This window comes from Schistocerca americana, chromosome 5 (genome assembly GCF_021461395.2).
Source record: "Schistocerca americana isolate TAMUIC-IGC-003095 chromosome 5, iqSchAmer2.1, whole genome shotgun sequence".
Classification (NCBI taxonomy): domain Eukaryota; kingdom Metazoa; phylum Arthropoda; class Insecta; order Orthoptera; family Acrididae; genus Schistocerca; species Schistocerca americana.
Genome location: NC_060123.1, coordinates 257,880,044 through 257,896,688, shown reverse-complemented (window position 1 = coordinate 257,896,688; position 16,645 = coordinate 257,880,044). Strand labels below are relative to the sequence as shown.

Sequence of the window (16,645 nt, the reverse complement as noted above, 5' to 3'; positions counted from 1 at the left end):
ACACCCGGCATCATGGTGTGGGGAGCGATATCCTACACTGGCCGTACACCACTGGTGATCGTCGAGGGGACACTGAATAGTGCACGGTACATCCAAACCGTCATCGAACCCATCGTTCTACCATTCCTAGACCGGCAAGGGAACTTGCTGTTCCAACAGGGCAATGCACGTCCGCATGTATCCCGTGCCACCCAACGTGCTCTAGAAGGTGTAAGTCAACTACCCTGGCCAGCAAGATCTCCGGATCCGTCCCCCATTGAGCATGTTTGGGACTGGATGAAGCATCGTCTCACGCGGTCTGCACGTCCAGCACGAACGCTGGTCCAACTGAGGTGCCAGGTGGAAATGGCATGGCAAGCCGTTCCACAGGACTAAATCCAGCATCTCTACGATCGTCTCCATGGGAGAATAGCAGCCTGCATTGCTGCGAAAGGTGGATATACACTGTACTAGTGCCAACATTGTGCATGCTCTGTTGCCTGTGTCTATGTGCCTGTGGTTCTGTCAGTGTGATCATGTGATGTATCTGACCCCAGGAATGTGTCAATAAAGTTTCCCCTTCCTGGGACAATGAATTCACGGTGTTCTTATTTCAATTTCCAGGAGTGTAGAATCAGGATTGATTTTTTTGATTGGAGTATACGTAGTCTCTCCTCTTATTTCTACATTATATCTTTATCCCTCATGTGATCCACTAGTTTGTTTTTTGAACAGACTTAAATGTAGTTGTTCTCTTGCCAAAAGCTATTTCAGAAAAATGCTTCAATGTGGCGATGAACTTCTCATATTTGTCACTGCTTAAAGTTGTATACATCATTACATTTGTTTCCCCTCCATGATTTCGGTGTTGCAGTCGTTACAGTGTATCTTATTCCATGGGGTTATGAGTCTCTGTAATATTCGTTGTGAGACTTTAAGGGCAGCCGTCATTAAAACCTGTGTTTACTACCTGTGTGTCACAGGTATATTTCCATGCTCTTATCAAAATCTCATCAAAGACAGATGCATAAACTGCTGTTTCCTGAGTTGGTCCAGTTATAGTTGGCCTTACATTGAATGGCTGTAGTAAATGTATAATATTGTCTTCGAATTTCTTGGTATTGAGAAATCTGTGTTGAAGTCACTACATATGATCTTATTTTTCTTGGAAGAGGTAATTTCTTCCAAAAGTTTCTCCATATGATTATAAAACATCCTTTTGTTTCCATCTAGTGACTAGTGCAAGTAAACAATAATTCCATTTTGCCTTCATAATACAGCTACAGAGAGTTCTATATCTTCCTCATTGGACAGATTATTATATTGTTGGAATGATGAATTCAATATTTTCCCTAATGCTTACACAGCTACCCCAATGAGTATGTTTTTCTACAAAACATCCTTGCAAGTTTGGACTTAGGGAGGTCTGTAATTTGTAACATACCTCAATTAAGCTACTGATAAATAAAGGATAGGACAGAAATATCATTCACATCATTTGCCATTATTTTTATTTCATTAAGCTTTTTGGACAATGATTGAACATTGTCATGGAGCAACTTAAAATTAGGTACCAGGCTACTATAAATGATACATTCATTTTCACAGTTCTATATTTTCCTAAGTATTAAATGTACAAATATGACTGATGCGTGAATAGAGTGTAAACACATCAAGTTTGAATTTTACACTCTATAAATGTTTTATTAATACACCGCTGGTCACACGACTCATGTCCAAGCAATAGTCAGACTTGTTCCATACCTTATGTAGCAACATCCTTCCAGTGGTTGTCACAGCAACATGGATGCTTTCTTTGAGCTGTTCCAGTATTCTTGACATAAACTTATAAACTTGGTCCTTAATCTACCCCCAAAGGAAAAAGTCACCAAACATTAGGTCAGGTGATCTGGGGGAGGAAGGGGGGGGGGGGGGTGAAGGGAACAGAGCCACATCATATTCACTACTACACCTAACCTAGTTATGTGGAAGTTCATCATTTGGGTAATGATGAACATCAGTGCTCCAATAAAGATGAAATTCTTGGAATCAGCAGTCATTTGTGGGAACAACCATAGCTGCAGCATATCAAGTCAAGTGGTATCCGTCATAGTCTTCTCCCTGAAGAAAAATAGCCCATACAGCTTCCTCTTTGACACTGCACAAAAATCACAAACCTTCAGTGAATCTCCTTCATTCACCACAGACCTTCAGGGCCCCATACTCTCTCATTTTGGTGATTAACCTTTCCACATAAATGACAGGTTGCTTCATCACTGAATATCAGCTTGCAGACAAAATATTCATCCTCTATTGCTTCCTGCATTGTGATGCAAAATTGAAGGCACCGGCCATAATCTTCTGGTTTTGATTGATGCATGAGCTGCAGATGACACCGTTTGAAACAGAACCACCATCGCAAAATGTTTCATACAGTTTGCTAAGGTATTGCAAGCCTTGTGGTTTGCAGGGACTGTTGATTTTTTTTAATCACATACAAAACTCTTCCTCATCCTCTCCACGGTTGCATCTGGCACTTTTGGTCGAGTGGTACTTTTCTATTTTCAGGGACAACCGGTTCCGTAAATTGTCGATACCAATATTCAATGCTCTGTTCACATGACACTTCTTTTCCATAATCCCTACTTTACTGTTGTAACAGTTAAACATCTCACATATACCAACACACAAAAACTCTTTTCTCACTTCATCACCATTTCGTCAAGTGGTGGGCACGATGCAAATTCAGGGGTTTACAGTTCTGTTCATGCATCAGTATATTTGTGCACGTAATGCTTTGGAAAATATAGAAATTTGAAAACAAGTGAATTATTTATAGTAGCTCTGTATTATTTCATGTGTGACTGTGTACCTCACTGCTAGCACTAGTGTGTCTACTGGAAACAAAATCCTGATTATTACCAGGGGTAGATTCTTGGGGTCTGACTTTTGGCTAGTTGGTTCACTAAATGTGGGATTCTGCCTTTCATCTGGTGAGCTGTTTTCAGTCACCATCTCATTAGAGTTGTTTTTCATCCCTCTATCCATTAATTACAGCCTTGTCACTGTATTTGCTGATTTGAAATTCAGCTCCTTGTTTCTCCCCACATAATGGTCTATAATTATCTGTTTGCTCTTGTTTGGTACTTCCGCTTTAAGACAGTTGTTTTTTACTTGTCTGCCCATTTGTGTTTGTGTATGCTTTATTACTATACAATTTTTTTCAACATGTAAGAAAAAGGTAGATATATTGCAAATGTGAATCTTTTGTTGCCTGTTTCAATGTAGATCATGAGCTGCTGTGTTCCTCCAAAATTTTTCCAAAGGTTTTTCAGTGTCATTTCAATCATCAATAACAGTTAATATATCATTCATTGAGAAGTTTTCTCACTCTCTCTCTCTCTCTCTTTCTCTCCCTCTCCTTTAATCATTTCTGTGAACTAGTTTCAGTAGCAATTTGTGTAATTTGTTTGTTGCACTTTGAATTTTATTTCTTTGCTTTCCTGCTTGAAGTCACAATTTGACTTTCTTGTAAAATTTTTGGCGCATGTTGATACAACTTTCGTATGATTTTGTAACCAAGGTTATTTCACTGCTTCCAGGCTTATTGAACACAAATTAAAGAAAGTAAAAATCAGTAATATTGTGTTTATGGAAAATTCTGTTGAGATAACTAGTAAGTTATGAGCAGAATTGCTTTGTAAGGCTTACCTTCAAGAGGTGAAATGCGTACTACTGCCAGTAGACAAACATCCAAGTGATTCACTTCATGTCTTTTGGAACTAAAGATTCCACCCTCATTAGAAGAGTGAGGTAGGTTGGGGAAGGTTAAAGAAAGAGGGTAGGCATTCAGGATAAGAGGAACCCACGTGTAGGTAGTCACTGGGGAGGTAGTGTCATGGGACTGAGAGCTTGTGTGTTCGTGGAATGTTTCTGTAAATTGAGGTCACATTGAAGTTACAAGAAGGGTTCCAGTTGGGAGATGAGTGGGAATGGTTTTGAAATGTTCCAGGAACTGATTGACTGGGAGGCTCTGTGTGATGGGTTTGAGATGCTGGTCGAACAAGGCAGTGATGTGTTTGGTGGGGGCTTTAGTGGATCAGGAGAATTATGGAGCTCTACGGGACCAGTTGTGATTACTTGTGAGGGGATTAGAGTTTTTAGGGTCTTTTGCAGCTTTGTCCCCACTACAGGTTGCTTCCTCTCATACTGAGGTCTGAGTGACTTGTCCTTCCTTTTTAACCTTCCCCAACCTACTGCTCTTTCCCTGAGGAAGAAGCTATTAATTCTGAAAGCAAGGAAGCATATCAAAGTCATTAACATAATGATTGCTATTGGAGAAAGACATATTTTTAAAAATATATTACAGGATTCATTTGCATTGTGGTGTACAACATGTAAACAGTGCTACTTATGGGGAATACAGACAACACAATGTATGTCCAACTGTTAAATTTACAGTTTCCTCTTTAAGGAAGGAACAGAGAAAATAAATCCCCCAGATACCTGATCAAAGAAGGTCTTGTCTGAATTTTGTTTACATGTGTGCTGTGAAACAGAAAAGTGCTTACAGGGTGTCTCAAACCTTTTGGGTCAAATTGAAACAGGTGGTAGTGGGTCCACAACCTTTCGTATTGAGATAGGAAACCAGTGGTCAGAAATGCATATTTATTGTGTTATGGACATATGAAGTGTACACTACATAACAATAATGTAGCTAATAGTAATTGTTCAAAATGGCAACTACCAGCCTCAATGCATGCATGGCAACGGCACATGAAGTTCTGCTGTACTGTCTCAGTGATCTCTGGTGACTGTTATACCAGGAGTCAAACAGCATGGACCCTAGCAGACAAGTCTTCATCTGTTCCTACAGTGGTTTCATACACCAATGTTTTGATATAAAACCAGAGAAAAAAATCCAGAGCTGTGAGATTCGGCAATTGTACTCGCCGTGGGACAGACCTCCCCTTCCCATCCAACAGTGAGGGTATATGTTGTTAAGGTGCTCACGGACATTAACATCAAAGTGAGTTGGTGCACTGCTGTGTTGAAACCACTCCCTTTTGTGGACAACAAGAGGTACAGTCTCCAAGAACTGTGGCAGCACATTTTGCAGGAAGCCTAAGTAACGGGCACCAGGTAGATGGGCAGTCAGCAAATAAGGTCCTCCTGTTGTTTGATCTTGGACAGTGCCTGCCCATATGTGAATAGAGCATCGTTGCTGGTGGCCACTGATTTGATCAGCATTGGGTGTGTACTCACTGTTGCAGCTGTTGGAAACACCATTAGTGGTGAATGAGGCTTCACATGTGAACAATACAATCTTTACAAAGTTTGTCATTACAGCACTGCAGCGGATAATCAGTTGACAGAAGTGAACTTGTGGCTCAAAGTCTATTGGTCCCAATGCTTGCACATGTTATTTATGATAGGGGTTGTAATACCTGTTCCACCAGTACTTTGAAGTGTGCATTTCACGGGAAAGTTGACAGGTATTTATTGCTAGGTGTTTTGCCACATGATCCAACATCATCCCTTCAAAGTCTTGTGTTTGGACGTGTCTTTGGTAGGAACCTTGGCCTGCTTCCTGTGGTGTGAACAACTCAATCGCTCATAAGTTGGTGTCCATGGAGATAAACTTCTTTCAACCAGGAAGGCACATGTTGGGAAAGCATTATTTGTACATCCATACTGCTTTATGGGCACAGCATCCTGCCACACTATGCATTAAGTCAGGGTTGCCACAAGTTATGGAAATCAGGGAATTTTAACTGTGTCAGGGAAAGGTGTGAGGAGTGGTTTGCTTGGATCTGATTCTCAGAGATTGTTGACGCAGTGGCTGGAGGGGGCGGTCAAGTGTGCATGAGTTGTGTCTGAGTGATTGTGTGAATGTGTGTTTGCTCATTTTCTGACAAAGGCTGTGGCCAAAAATTTAGTTGTGAGTGTGATTGCCTTTTCTACGAGCCTGTCTGCAGCTCAGTGATCATTTTTTCGGTGAGTTGCTACCTATCCTCATTAGTACTGATTTTCAGAATATTTGCACAAGTTATCCGTTGCATGGATTGATCACTGCAGTCTCATTTCATCAACATGGTGCTGAGACCCATGAATAGCTGGTCACATGAGTGGACTTCCACTATGTGCCAAAACCACAGGCCATTTCTGTGGGTATCTCTAACAGATTGGGTCTGCCAATCTGAAGCCCATCATTTTCCACTAATGTGCAAGCCCTGCCCATCGGATCTAGTGTCATGGATTTGGCCGCAGGCCGGGCTGTTTGTGTGTGGCATAATGCAGTGGATTTTCGTGATTTATCCAAGGATCCAGGACTATGGTGCTCCTTGGCGGGCCAGAGGCCACATGCGATGGATTTCAGGAATTGCAACTGTCTCATCTCAAGTACACAGTCGCTGGCAGTTTGTACACTATGTACTCATATAATTCTCGAAAGAAAAATCACACGTTATCTGTAAAATAATAGACATAACATAGTGGGTTATAACTAACAATAATGAACATAGTAGAACCAGCATTTTATTGGTGGGCACCTATAGTGTTGGTTTACACAACTCTTCCCTGCCTTATACGCTTCTTTCAAGAGGTTTACCTTTTTCTGAGGCTATTTCTGAAATTTGTGAAGGTACTTTAAATCTGTCTTGTGACTCCAAGGAAATGCATATTTTTGTCACCAAATGTGTCTCATTTTATTCAAATAAAATAACAACAGTGGTCTTAATGAAACACATACACCATTTGGCTTGCCTTCTCCATCTAAAAACAGATCATTACAAAAGATGTTGTGTTAGTACTTAAGATTTTTGCTCACATGGGAGAGAAATACAGAAGTCCTTACTTTTTTTGCCAACTTATGTCATTACTTGCCCTTGAGATCTCAAGATTTGTCAGAGAAAAATGCTAAAACTTGCCTGGAACCCAGGAAAATATCAGGGAATTTCACTTGGGGAAACTTGTGGCAACCCTGAAAATGCATATCTGCCAACTCTTGTGATGAGTAACAGTCCATCTTTGACTACATGTCATGCACTGTATGCAGTAACACATCACACCATCGACATATCACAAGCTGTCTGATGCAATGGACAACTGATACCAGGGACAGTGGTGTGTATGCGGCAAACGTTAATGCACCAGTGTGATGCATGCGATTGAAACATGACATACATGTCATGAGCTAAGTAGTGTATAGCATGAATTGTGATGAGGGGTGTGTGCTGTTTATCACCTGCTGCCTGTTCCAGTGTACAACAGACACCAGGAATATATGTGAGAGTGCAGAAGAACTGCATGCACTGTTGCCATACATGAATTCAAACTGGCGGTTGTGACTTTGAACAATTACTGTGAGCTACATTGTTGTCATGTGGTGAACAATGTATATGCCCATAACACAATAAATATGCATTTCTGACCATTGGTTCCTTATCTCAAGATAATTGCTTGTGGAACCACTATCACCTGTCTCAGTTCAACCCAAAAGGTTTGAGATACCATGTATATTTGTAAATATGTCTACATATACTGTGAATAAATGTGTAACCATTGTTTGAAACAGACCAATAGTATAACTGGTTTCCAAAAAATTATGTAGACTGTTCATACACCACAAGATCAGCCCAGCTGAAATGGTATCAAGTATTGAAATAAAAATCACATGTTGTGACTGAAGACAGTTTGTTTTCATTTTTACAAAAATAAATTTGCACTTAATCTTTTGTACAGAAGAGGTAAAATCTTTCTTGAATACTGGTAGGGGTGATGCTTGTAATGTGAAAGTAGAGGAGGTTTTGAGATAGTTGTTGCTTTTCTGTGATGGATCCTTTCCCATGGCCAATTTACTTTCATCAACTATTGGACATTATATCTTGAATGCAAAAATGAAATATGTAACTGAAAGTATGAACACAGTATTATTGTTAACTTAGAAATGGAGTAATGTGAGAAATGTGGCCTGTATATTATGCCATAGATAATGACCTGTTACTTCCCACTTTACTCAGTTATATCCTATGGTATCTTACTTTGCACAACTCTCTACATTTACAAAAAGTATTCTTAGCCCAGTAAAGAGTTGTCGGAATGGTCTGTCATACCATTTCATGAGTTTTGTACAGGCTGTTCATTAAGTGTTGTGAAATTCAAACTGTGCTTCTTTGTACGCATACTGTCTCATGGGACTTGTAGATAATAATGTGCAGTCATTCAGAAAAAAAGGAGCTTTCACATTCACTTGGTGAGTTGTTTGGAAATATAAATTACCCTTGAAAAAAACACCTCTTCAGTCATAGGGCAGAAAACAGTGCACTAGTCTGCAGTGTTCGTTTTTAGTAAGTTTGCAGGTGAGCTGAAAATTCTATTGGTGAATCCCAGATTTTCAAGACTAAATTGAAAGACTTTCTTGGGGAATTATCCTTTAATTCTGCATAAGAGTTACGTTGAGTGGTTTCAAGCCTTGTGGTGTAACATTATATATTCTATACAATATCATAATCCTTTTGTGTGTTTGTTTAAAATTTTTTATAGTTTTTGCTTCTGGTTTTTAAATTTAGTATACAATGACTCATTTCATGATCAGGTAGCTTTGGTTCACAGGGTGCCAAGTAACCTATGAATTAAAATTAAAATAGAGGGATGATATTGTAGCTTTTTTCCCAAGTGGTGAGGTTTAGTTTCTGGCTCCATAAAAAATAAATAAATAAATAAATTATATGCATATATGAACAAAGCTACAGAAGTTTTTGTAATGCAGGTATTTGAATGCCCTCGTTGAACTCGTATGACAAGGTTATACATGTGAAGTTAGATGCACCAGCTGAAGGGGTCATAGTCATTAACGGCTTCATTTACAGTGAAAAATACTTATCAGGTTATTTCAGTTTCAGTGTTCGCAAAATATTCATTGCAAGTATGCTTCTTTTACATAAACATGACTGTAACATAAATATTCATACATATTTACTGTTTTATTTGCTTATAGGTGTTGTGTAATTGCTCATGCATGCAACCCCCTCCCCCCACAAACACATGTTTTGAGGCACGATAACTTTTATTCTGTAGAGATCTAAAAATAATATGAAATTTGATTGTGTAGAACCAGTAGCAGACTATGTTCAAGGAGTTGTCGATACAGCTATAAAAATCCATGAAAATGAACCATTAGGAGACATATTGGCCTTCCTCACAGGCCAGGAAGAGGTGGAGAGAGCTGTGTCAGTTTTGAAAGAGCGTGCAGCTCATCTTAAATCTGACAAAGGTAACTGGAGATATAAATCAGTGAAATGATGCACTTATATGTGGTGTACTTGCAGATTAAAAACATTTCATTGTCTTGATTTTTCAGGTAAACTTCTTATCCTGCCAATGTATGGCTCTCTACCTAATGGAGAGCAATTAAAAGTGTTTCGATTTACTCCTCGAGGTATGAGGAAGGTTGTAATATCAACTAATATAGCTGAGACATCCGTAACAATTCCAGGAATTGTGTATGGTAATTATTTATGTGCATTCTGCATCCATTTAGAATGTGTGATCTGACACACATACATAGAATTATAAATAATCAAATGTGTGGATGCTGTAAATTATTGGTGCCAGATTATCATAAATCTTCTGCATCGTATTTAAACAAAGGCAAAATCATTTTTAATGTTAACAGAATTTTCCCATCGAACTGACAAGAAGAAAATAAATGTAATGATTCTGTGTATGCGGTAATTGCCTACATATGGCTGCATATGACCATGAAGATATTTCTTTGTATGTATTGCAGTTGTGGACTGTGGTTTTGTGAAGTTGCGCTGGTTTAATCCAGAGAACCATGCAGACTCATTGGTTGTCGTGCCAGTGTCACAGGCATCAGCTGAGCAGCGGGCAGGCAGGGCAGGTCGAGTACGTGTAGGAAAAGTGTACAGGTGAGTTGCTTCAAACAACAGTTTTACTGAATATTAAAAGCTGGGCTCAAGAAGATGACCCATATCACGTAAAAACTACAGGGTAGTCTCATTAGCTGAAAGCATATAGTGTAGATGCTGAGAGGCACAACAAAAAGACTGTCAGAAAATGAGCTTTTGGCCAATGAGGCCTTCGTCGGAAACACACAGTGTGTGTGTATGTGTGTGTTTTTTGTCTATTTCTGATGAAGGCCTTGTTGGCTGAAAGCTCACTTGCTGAAGGTCTTTTGTTGTGCCTGTCTGGGACTTATCATCTCCGCTATATGGTGAGTAGCGAATATCATTTTCATAACATTGTTGAATTAAAATATCCTTTGAGAAAAGATATTAATGATAGAACCCTTTTGGTTATGTTACTGTCAACGACAGGATGTGTCAGAACCGACTAAGCAGTTTCTATAGATTACTGCTGGGGCTGTGGTGGGGCTAGGCAGTTGCACGTGGTCTGTCTTTGTTCAGTGGTTGACCCCATTTCAGTAGCCAACATGGTCCGGACGGGTGCACATCATGGTTTTGCCGTTTGCACTTATTATGAAAACAACAGATCTGTGATCACTACACAATGTGCTTTTCGGCGACAGTTCAACATTCCACGCAACAATGCCACTCCCCAGTTGGAGGAAACTGGTAGCACACTAAGAATAGATACACATGGCCGACACAGACCCATCAGAATGCCAGAAAATGTGCAGCAGTTGAGAATAGCAGTTCAACAATCACTGCAACATTCTGCTCGACGACATTCTGTTGCATTGGGGATTTCAGGCCACAGTTTGAGAAGGATTCTGCAATGTGATTTGAACTTCTGTCCTTTCAAAATAATGATTGCTCAAGAATTATGCTGAGCAGACTATGCCAACCATCAAAATATGTGTGAGCAAATGCTTGCTCAGATCCCTCAGAATGCAGCTTTCTTCAGTAGTGACGGGGTACATTTTCATCTTAGTGGGTGCGTGAATAAGCAAAACTTTTGTTACTGGGCTGAAAATAACTCCCGAATTATTCATGAAAGGCTGCAACATACTCCTAAAGAGACAGTGTGATGTGCCATATCACAATTTGGTGTGCTAGGCCATTACTTTTTTGAGGAGGAAGGAGTGGCCGTGACAGTGAATTCCACACATTATGTTTCAATGTTGCAAAATTTTCTGCAGCCCAGAATGGATGAGTTTTTGAAGAACATGGACTGCGAGACTTGTGGTTCCAACAGGATGGAGCTACTGCTCACGCATCTCAAATTTCACTTGATGTTTTGAGAGAAACGTTTCCGGGACGCCTCGTCTCTTTGAGGGGTGATGTCGGGTGGCCTGCGTGGTCATCAGATTTGAGCATTTGTGACTACTTTCTCTAGGTATATCTGAAGGAAAAGGTTTCCAAAGCCGCCCTCACACCCTACCAGAGTTAAAAGAGTGGATTATTGACGAAGTGAATGCCGTATCCCACTGTATGTATGCAAGAGCTGCTCGAAACTTCAGGGATTGTGTACAACAATGTATTGATGCTAACGGCCGCCATCTTGAGGACATTATTTTCAAAACTAAATGAATGTAAAATGGTATATTGTGCTAATTTAGAAAATAAAAACATTTATTGCTCCTTAAAACTGCTTAGTCAGTTCTACCGCACCCTGTATTTAATTTGCAGTCAGTTAAGTTAACAAATTCTTACATCAAAGTGTTCCATTACTTTTTACAGGCTGTACACAGAAGAGGCCTTCAAAGATCTTGTAGAAGCCACTCCACCTGAAATGCAACGAACAGATTTATCGATGGCAATTCTGCAGTTGAAAGCTCTTGGAATTGACAATGTGCTACGATTTAACTTTCCTTCCCCACCACCAGCTAAGAATCTTCTTTCTGGTCTTGAATTGTTGTATGCTCTTGGAGCATTAGACAGAGATGGGCAGCTGACAAAACCACTTGGTGTAACAATGGCAGAGTTTCCAATTGAACCTCTCTTTTCAAAATGTTTAATTATTTCTGGTAAGTTACATACATTTTCATGTTTTTTAATGCATGGTAATAAGTTATATAAGAATAGTAATTGTTGAATGTGTAAGAACAGAGTATGAGTCTGGATAAATGTAAGCAATTTATCTTGATTTTATACTCTGTCTTAGGTGAATTTGGCTGCTCAGAGGAAATGCTGTCAATAATTGCAATGCTGCAGGTTCAAAACGTTTTTACCAAGCCTAGCATTGGCCAGCTTGCAATTAAGGCTCGCATTGCAAAGAGAAAATTTGAAGTTTCAGAAGGTGATCTTTTGACATACCTCAATGTTTACAATTCCTTCATAAAGCATGAGATGTCTCGAGAATGGTGCCATACAAACTTTCTCAACTATAAAGGACTGCGTAGAGCATCTGAAATTAGACAGCAAATGAGCAAACTTCTACACCACTTCAATATTCCTATTACATCTTGTGAAGGTATGTATGAACTTCTTTAATGCTTGATCAGTTTTAACTAAGGTGATGGGTGGTGCTTGCTTGCATCACTCCTCCACACTTCATTAGAATTTTCCAGTTTTGACAGGAAACAGAAGGTACTCATGTCAGTCCTTAAAAGGCACAACTACAATCAGTTCTGCTGCCTCTTTTCAATATAACCTTGACCCAAGTGTGCTAATAAAATTGAGGACTCTTCATGAGGAGAAGCGAGGATCAACTCCAATATGGCTTTTCTGATTCATGATGGGGAAAATACTTTTCTCAGTGAGGTTGTAGTTGTTTAATGCCTCAGTCTTTTTTAACATTGAGCTGTTGCTACAATGACTTTTTGGAGACAGATTTTTTTATCCATGAAAAAAATCCCACAATAGGAATGAGACAATCTCTAATATGCTGTTCAAGTTAATCTTGTGCATTCTGGTCTGGCTGGATCTAGATTTAGTGATCTTTTAAATTAGTTTTTCATATAGAAGAAGATCAATAAATTTGTAAGATCTGGATAACCTAAGCATAGACTTGCAGAACTGAAAATTTTGTCTGGAGATTGGAGAGCCCATGCCTCTCATAGTTTGTGACAATGGTAGAATTTTGTTAAAAAAGATTTGTTAATGTAAAATAACCTCAGTGAATGTTGTCTCATGTTACTTGTGACATACTAGAAATACAAGCCAGTACTATATAAAATGAAGCAAAGATTTAAGTTAAAAAAACAGTCTTTGGTGACAAGGTACCTTTCTGACACTATAGTGATGCTTCATTACAGTTAACAGTAATAGTAAAGTCACACATAAATCAGTCAGATTATATGACTGTCAGTTCACTATGGCAATGAGAATACTAATCTCAGATGTCATACAAAATTTGTAAATTACTTGCTGGTAATACAGAAAAATCGCCTGCTCAATATTTAAGCAATTTTTCTCGTGCAGGCTATTGTGGCTCAAGGAATGAGTATCTTGGAAACACTTAGGCTTACCATATTTTCATGTAATGCTGTTATTAGTATTTATTGGAAGTAGATGAATAATAGAGAAGCTGTTATCAAATAGCAAGTAATGGAATGAACATTCAAATCTTACTCAAGAATGTAGGTCACATAGCACTGTTTTCTCTGTAACACATAGTGTCAACAGAAGAAGTTGAGTAGCACAGTCACTGTGGTGTAGTGGTTATGATACTAGACTGTTGCATGGAGGGTCGTGAGTTCAAACCTCACCTGAACTGTAAAATTTTAATTTCTATAGTCAGTTCAAGTACATTCTAGAAGTATCCACAAATGTCAAGAATCAATGTACTGGAATGTTCTGTAACTGTATATATACTGTATGCATTCCGGCCGGAGGCAGTTTGCTCTGTGCTCTTGTATGTGCAAGTGCTAAATAAACCTTCATTAAGTGAAATTTGTGTTCTTCATTCATCTAATTACACCTTCTTCTACGTGACATTATTCTGGTGGAGATGCCGGGTATTGGAACTTGTGATAGCGCACATTATCAACAACACAGTGGCTCCCATCAGGCTATGACAGAGCCACCATTTACGTGGCGAGAAACCCGAGTTTGAGCCATATTCAACAGACTGCAATCTACCGGAGACAGAAGAAGAAGAGGACGTTACGATGATGACAACTGTGTGCCACAACATGAGACATCCTTCCGGGTTCTCTAGTGACGATGGCCAAGATCTAAACAGGCGGCTGAAGGTATATGAGCGTATAGCCAAATTTAACCAATGGGATGACACCTTGTGTTTGGCTTACGTATTTTTCTACGTGCAGGGCACTGCCAACCAATGATATGAGAACAATGAGGAGAAGTTCACAAGCTGGGAAGTATTCCAGGCGGAACTGCACAAGTATTTCGGCGACACAACGACAGAAGTGCAAGGCTGAAGATAAATTAAAGTGCAGGGCACAACATCCAGGAGAAACTACATCACCCTACATTCAAGACATCTTGGAGCTGTGTAAAATAGTGGATCCTAGAATGAAGGAGGAAGATAAGGTTGCACATCTCATGAAGGATGTTGCTGAAGACATGTATCAAGCCCTACTCCTGAAGGAGGTTTCGACAGCAGACGACTTCATAAAATGGTGCCAGTATATAGACACAATGCGTCAAAAAAGAATTACACGCAAGAATTTTAAACAGCTTCCAAACATTGTATCGATGTCTGTGATGGAAGAAGCAACTGATTTCACAAGTGTTCTTTGTCAGATAGTGAGAGAGGAAGTTAAGAAGGCGCTTGAATTGCACAGTGAGCAATAAATTGAGACGCTTCAAGAGGTCATAAGGGAGGAAGTGGACCAGACATTGAACCCAATCTCTTGTCCTTCATTTCCCTTTAAAATGGTGAAAAAGTCGAGACCCACGCAGAGTTATGTTCCTACAATGCCGCATGAGGAACCTGTTTGGGCACCAAGGAAGACTGACGTCTAGACGACCCAGGATAACCAACCAGTGTGTTTCCACTGTGGACGACCGGAACACGTGGTGTGGTATTGTTGAGAAAGGTGGCAGATATTTGATGACATGTGCGCCAGAAGACAGCAAACTGATCATAGCCGACGCCAACTCCGGGATGACAAAGTTTAACAAGAAGATGTTTGTGCAGGACGACGTAGGTCACCATCACCACAAGCTAGCTGCTGAAGAGGACACTCTTCAACACACTGATCAAGGTCTCCATCACCATTTAGAAGTTCCGGCCCATCAACTAGCCGCCGCAACCTGGAAAACTAAAGGGTGTGACCTTCCTTGGAGGTGAGGCCGCCGAAGAGAGAAATCCTCTGCCGTCGATCACTCCAAAAATGATAGGAAACTACATGAATCTCCTCATGGATAGCCAACCAGTCAAAGCTCTTGTGGACTCTGGAGCATCATATTCAGTCATTTTGGATAAGTACCGTCACCAGTTGCAGAAAACCGTTTTCATCGACAACAAAACATCTCTGCTGAAGGTAGCCAATGGGAAATATATAAAACCTACAGGAAGATGTACCATTCGTTTGGGTATAAGTTGCCATACACAGCCCTTAGAATTCATTGTCTTACAAGAGTGTAGGAATGATGGCATGTTCATACTGGACTTTTTGAAAGCTTGTCAGGCAATTATAGATTGTGGTCACTCAAAGAGTATTCTAGTCAAGATGAGGTACTGTGGACGGGGAGATGCGCATCCGAGTGTGTGGAGACTATGTGTGCTGGATGAAGTGATCATTCCTGCAGTCAGTGCTAGGAAGGTAAATGTCATGTGTCATGCCATGCATCAACCCATGGATCTTGTAGTGGAATGTAAGAGAAGCATACCATTGAAGAATAACTTGGACATCGCAGCCTCTGTCGTCTTGTTTAAGAATTGATTCGGTGAATTGTGGATAGTTAACTGTTGTTGAGAACTGCAGATCCTTCCAAGATGCATGTGCGTAGAAATGCTGAGCCGTTAATTGAAGAACAGCTGAGTGTCATAGAAACCTCCCATGCCGAGTCTGTGGGTGAAATTAGTGCTACCACTACCAAACAAGATCTTCTAGCTTGACTATCACCAAATCTCACTAAGGAACAACAGAAGAAGCTACTTGCCATTCTTCAAGAGTTCTCTGAATGCTTCAATCCACAGGTGAAGAGCAAATTAGACAAATCGACTGTGAAGCACCAGATTAGCACTGGAGACCATCAACCAATAAGCCAGAGAGCATACTGTGTGTCAGCAACAGAACGTCGAATAATTTGCGACAAGGTAGAGAAAATGATGAAGAATGACATCATTCAGCCTTCATAGAATCCTTGGTCATCACCAGTTGTCCTCATCTGGAAGAAGGATGGCAGTTGGCGCTCTTGTGTTGATTACAGGAAGCTTAATAAGATAACTAAAAAGGACGTTTACCCTCTTCCACGAATTGACGACACACTAGATTGTATGAAGGGGGCTAAGTTTTTCTCAACCATGGACATGTACACGGTTAAGGAATACAGGTACCGTCACAATCATACTTCCTTGATTAAAGAACTATGAGACAATTATCCAGATGACTTTCAAAACTATTTAAGAATGGACAGTGGAACATTTGATGCTTTGCTGGACAACATCAAGGAGAAAATCAGCTGGAGGGACACTGATGAGAAGAAGCATTTCTGTAGAGGAACGTCGTACAGCTACTCTCCGATTTTTAGCAATGGGTTGCTCCCTCTAAGATTTAAAATTTGCCACAGGAATTTCTGTACCGTCATTGTCAAATATAATTCTG

General features: G+C 40.0%; 1 protein-coding gene across 1 annotated transcript in view; it reads left to right on the top strand.

Moving 5' to 3' along the window:
• Nucleotides 1–16,645, top strand: part of LOC124615377 (probable ATP-dependent RNA helicase DHX35) — a 223,802-nt gene that overhangs the window by 187,903 nt on the left and 19,254 nt on the right. The window contains exons 8-12 of the mRNA XM_047143203.1: nucleotides 9,092–9,253; nucleotides 9,341–9,487; nucleotides 9,770–9,911; nucleotides 11,646–11,932; nucleotides 12,070–12,378. Coding sequence (XP_046999159.1) covers nucleotides 9,092–9,253; nucleotides 9,341–9,487; nucleotides 9,770–9,911; nucleotides 11,646–11,932; nucleotides 12,070–12,378 — 1,047 coding nt within the window. The remainder of the gene's footprint in view (nucleotides 1–9,091; nucleotides 9,254–9,340; nucleotides 9,488–9,769; nucleotides 9,912–11,645; nucleotides 11,933–12,069; nucleotides 12,379–16,645) is intronic.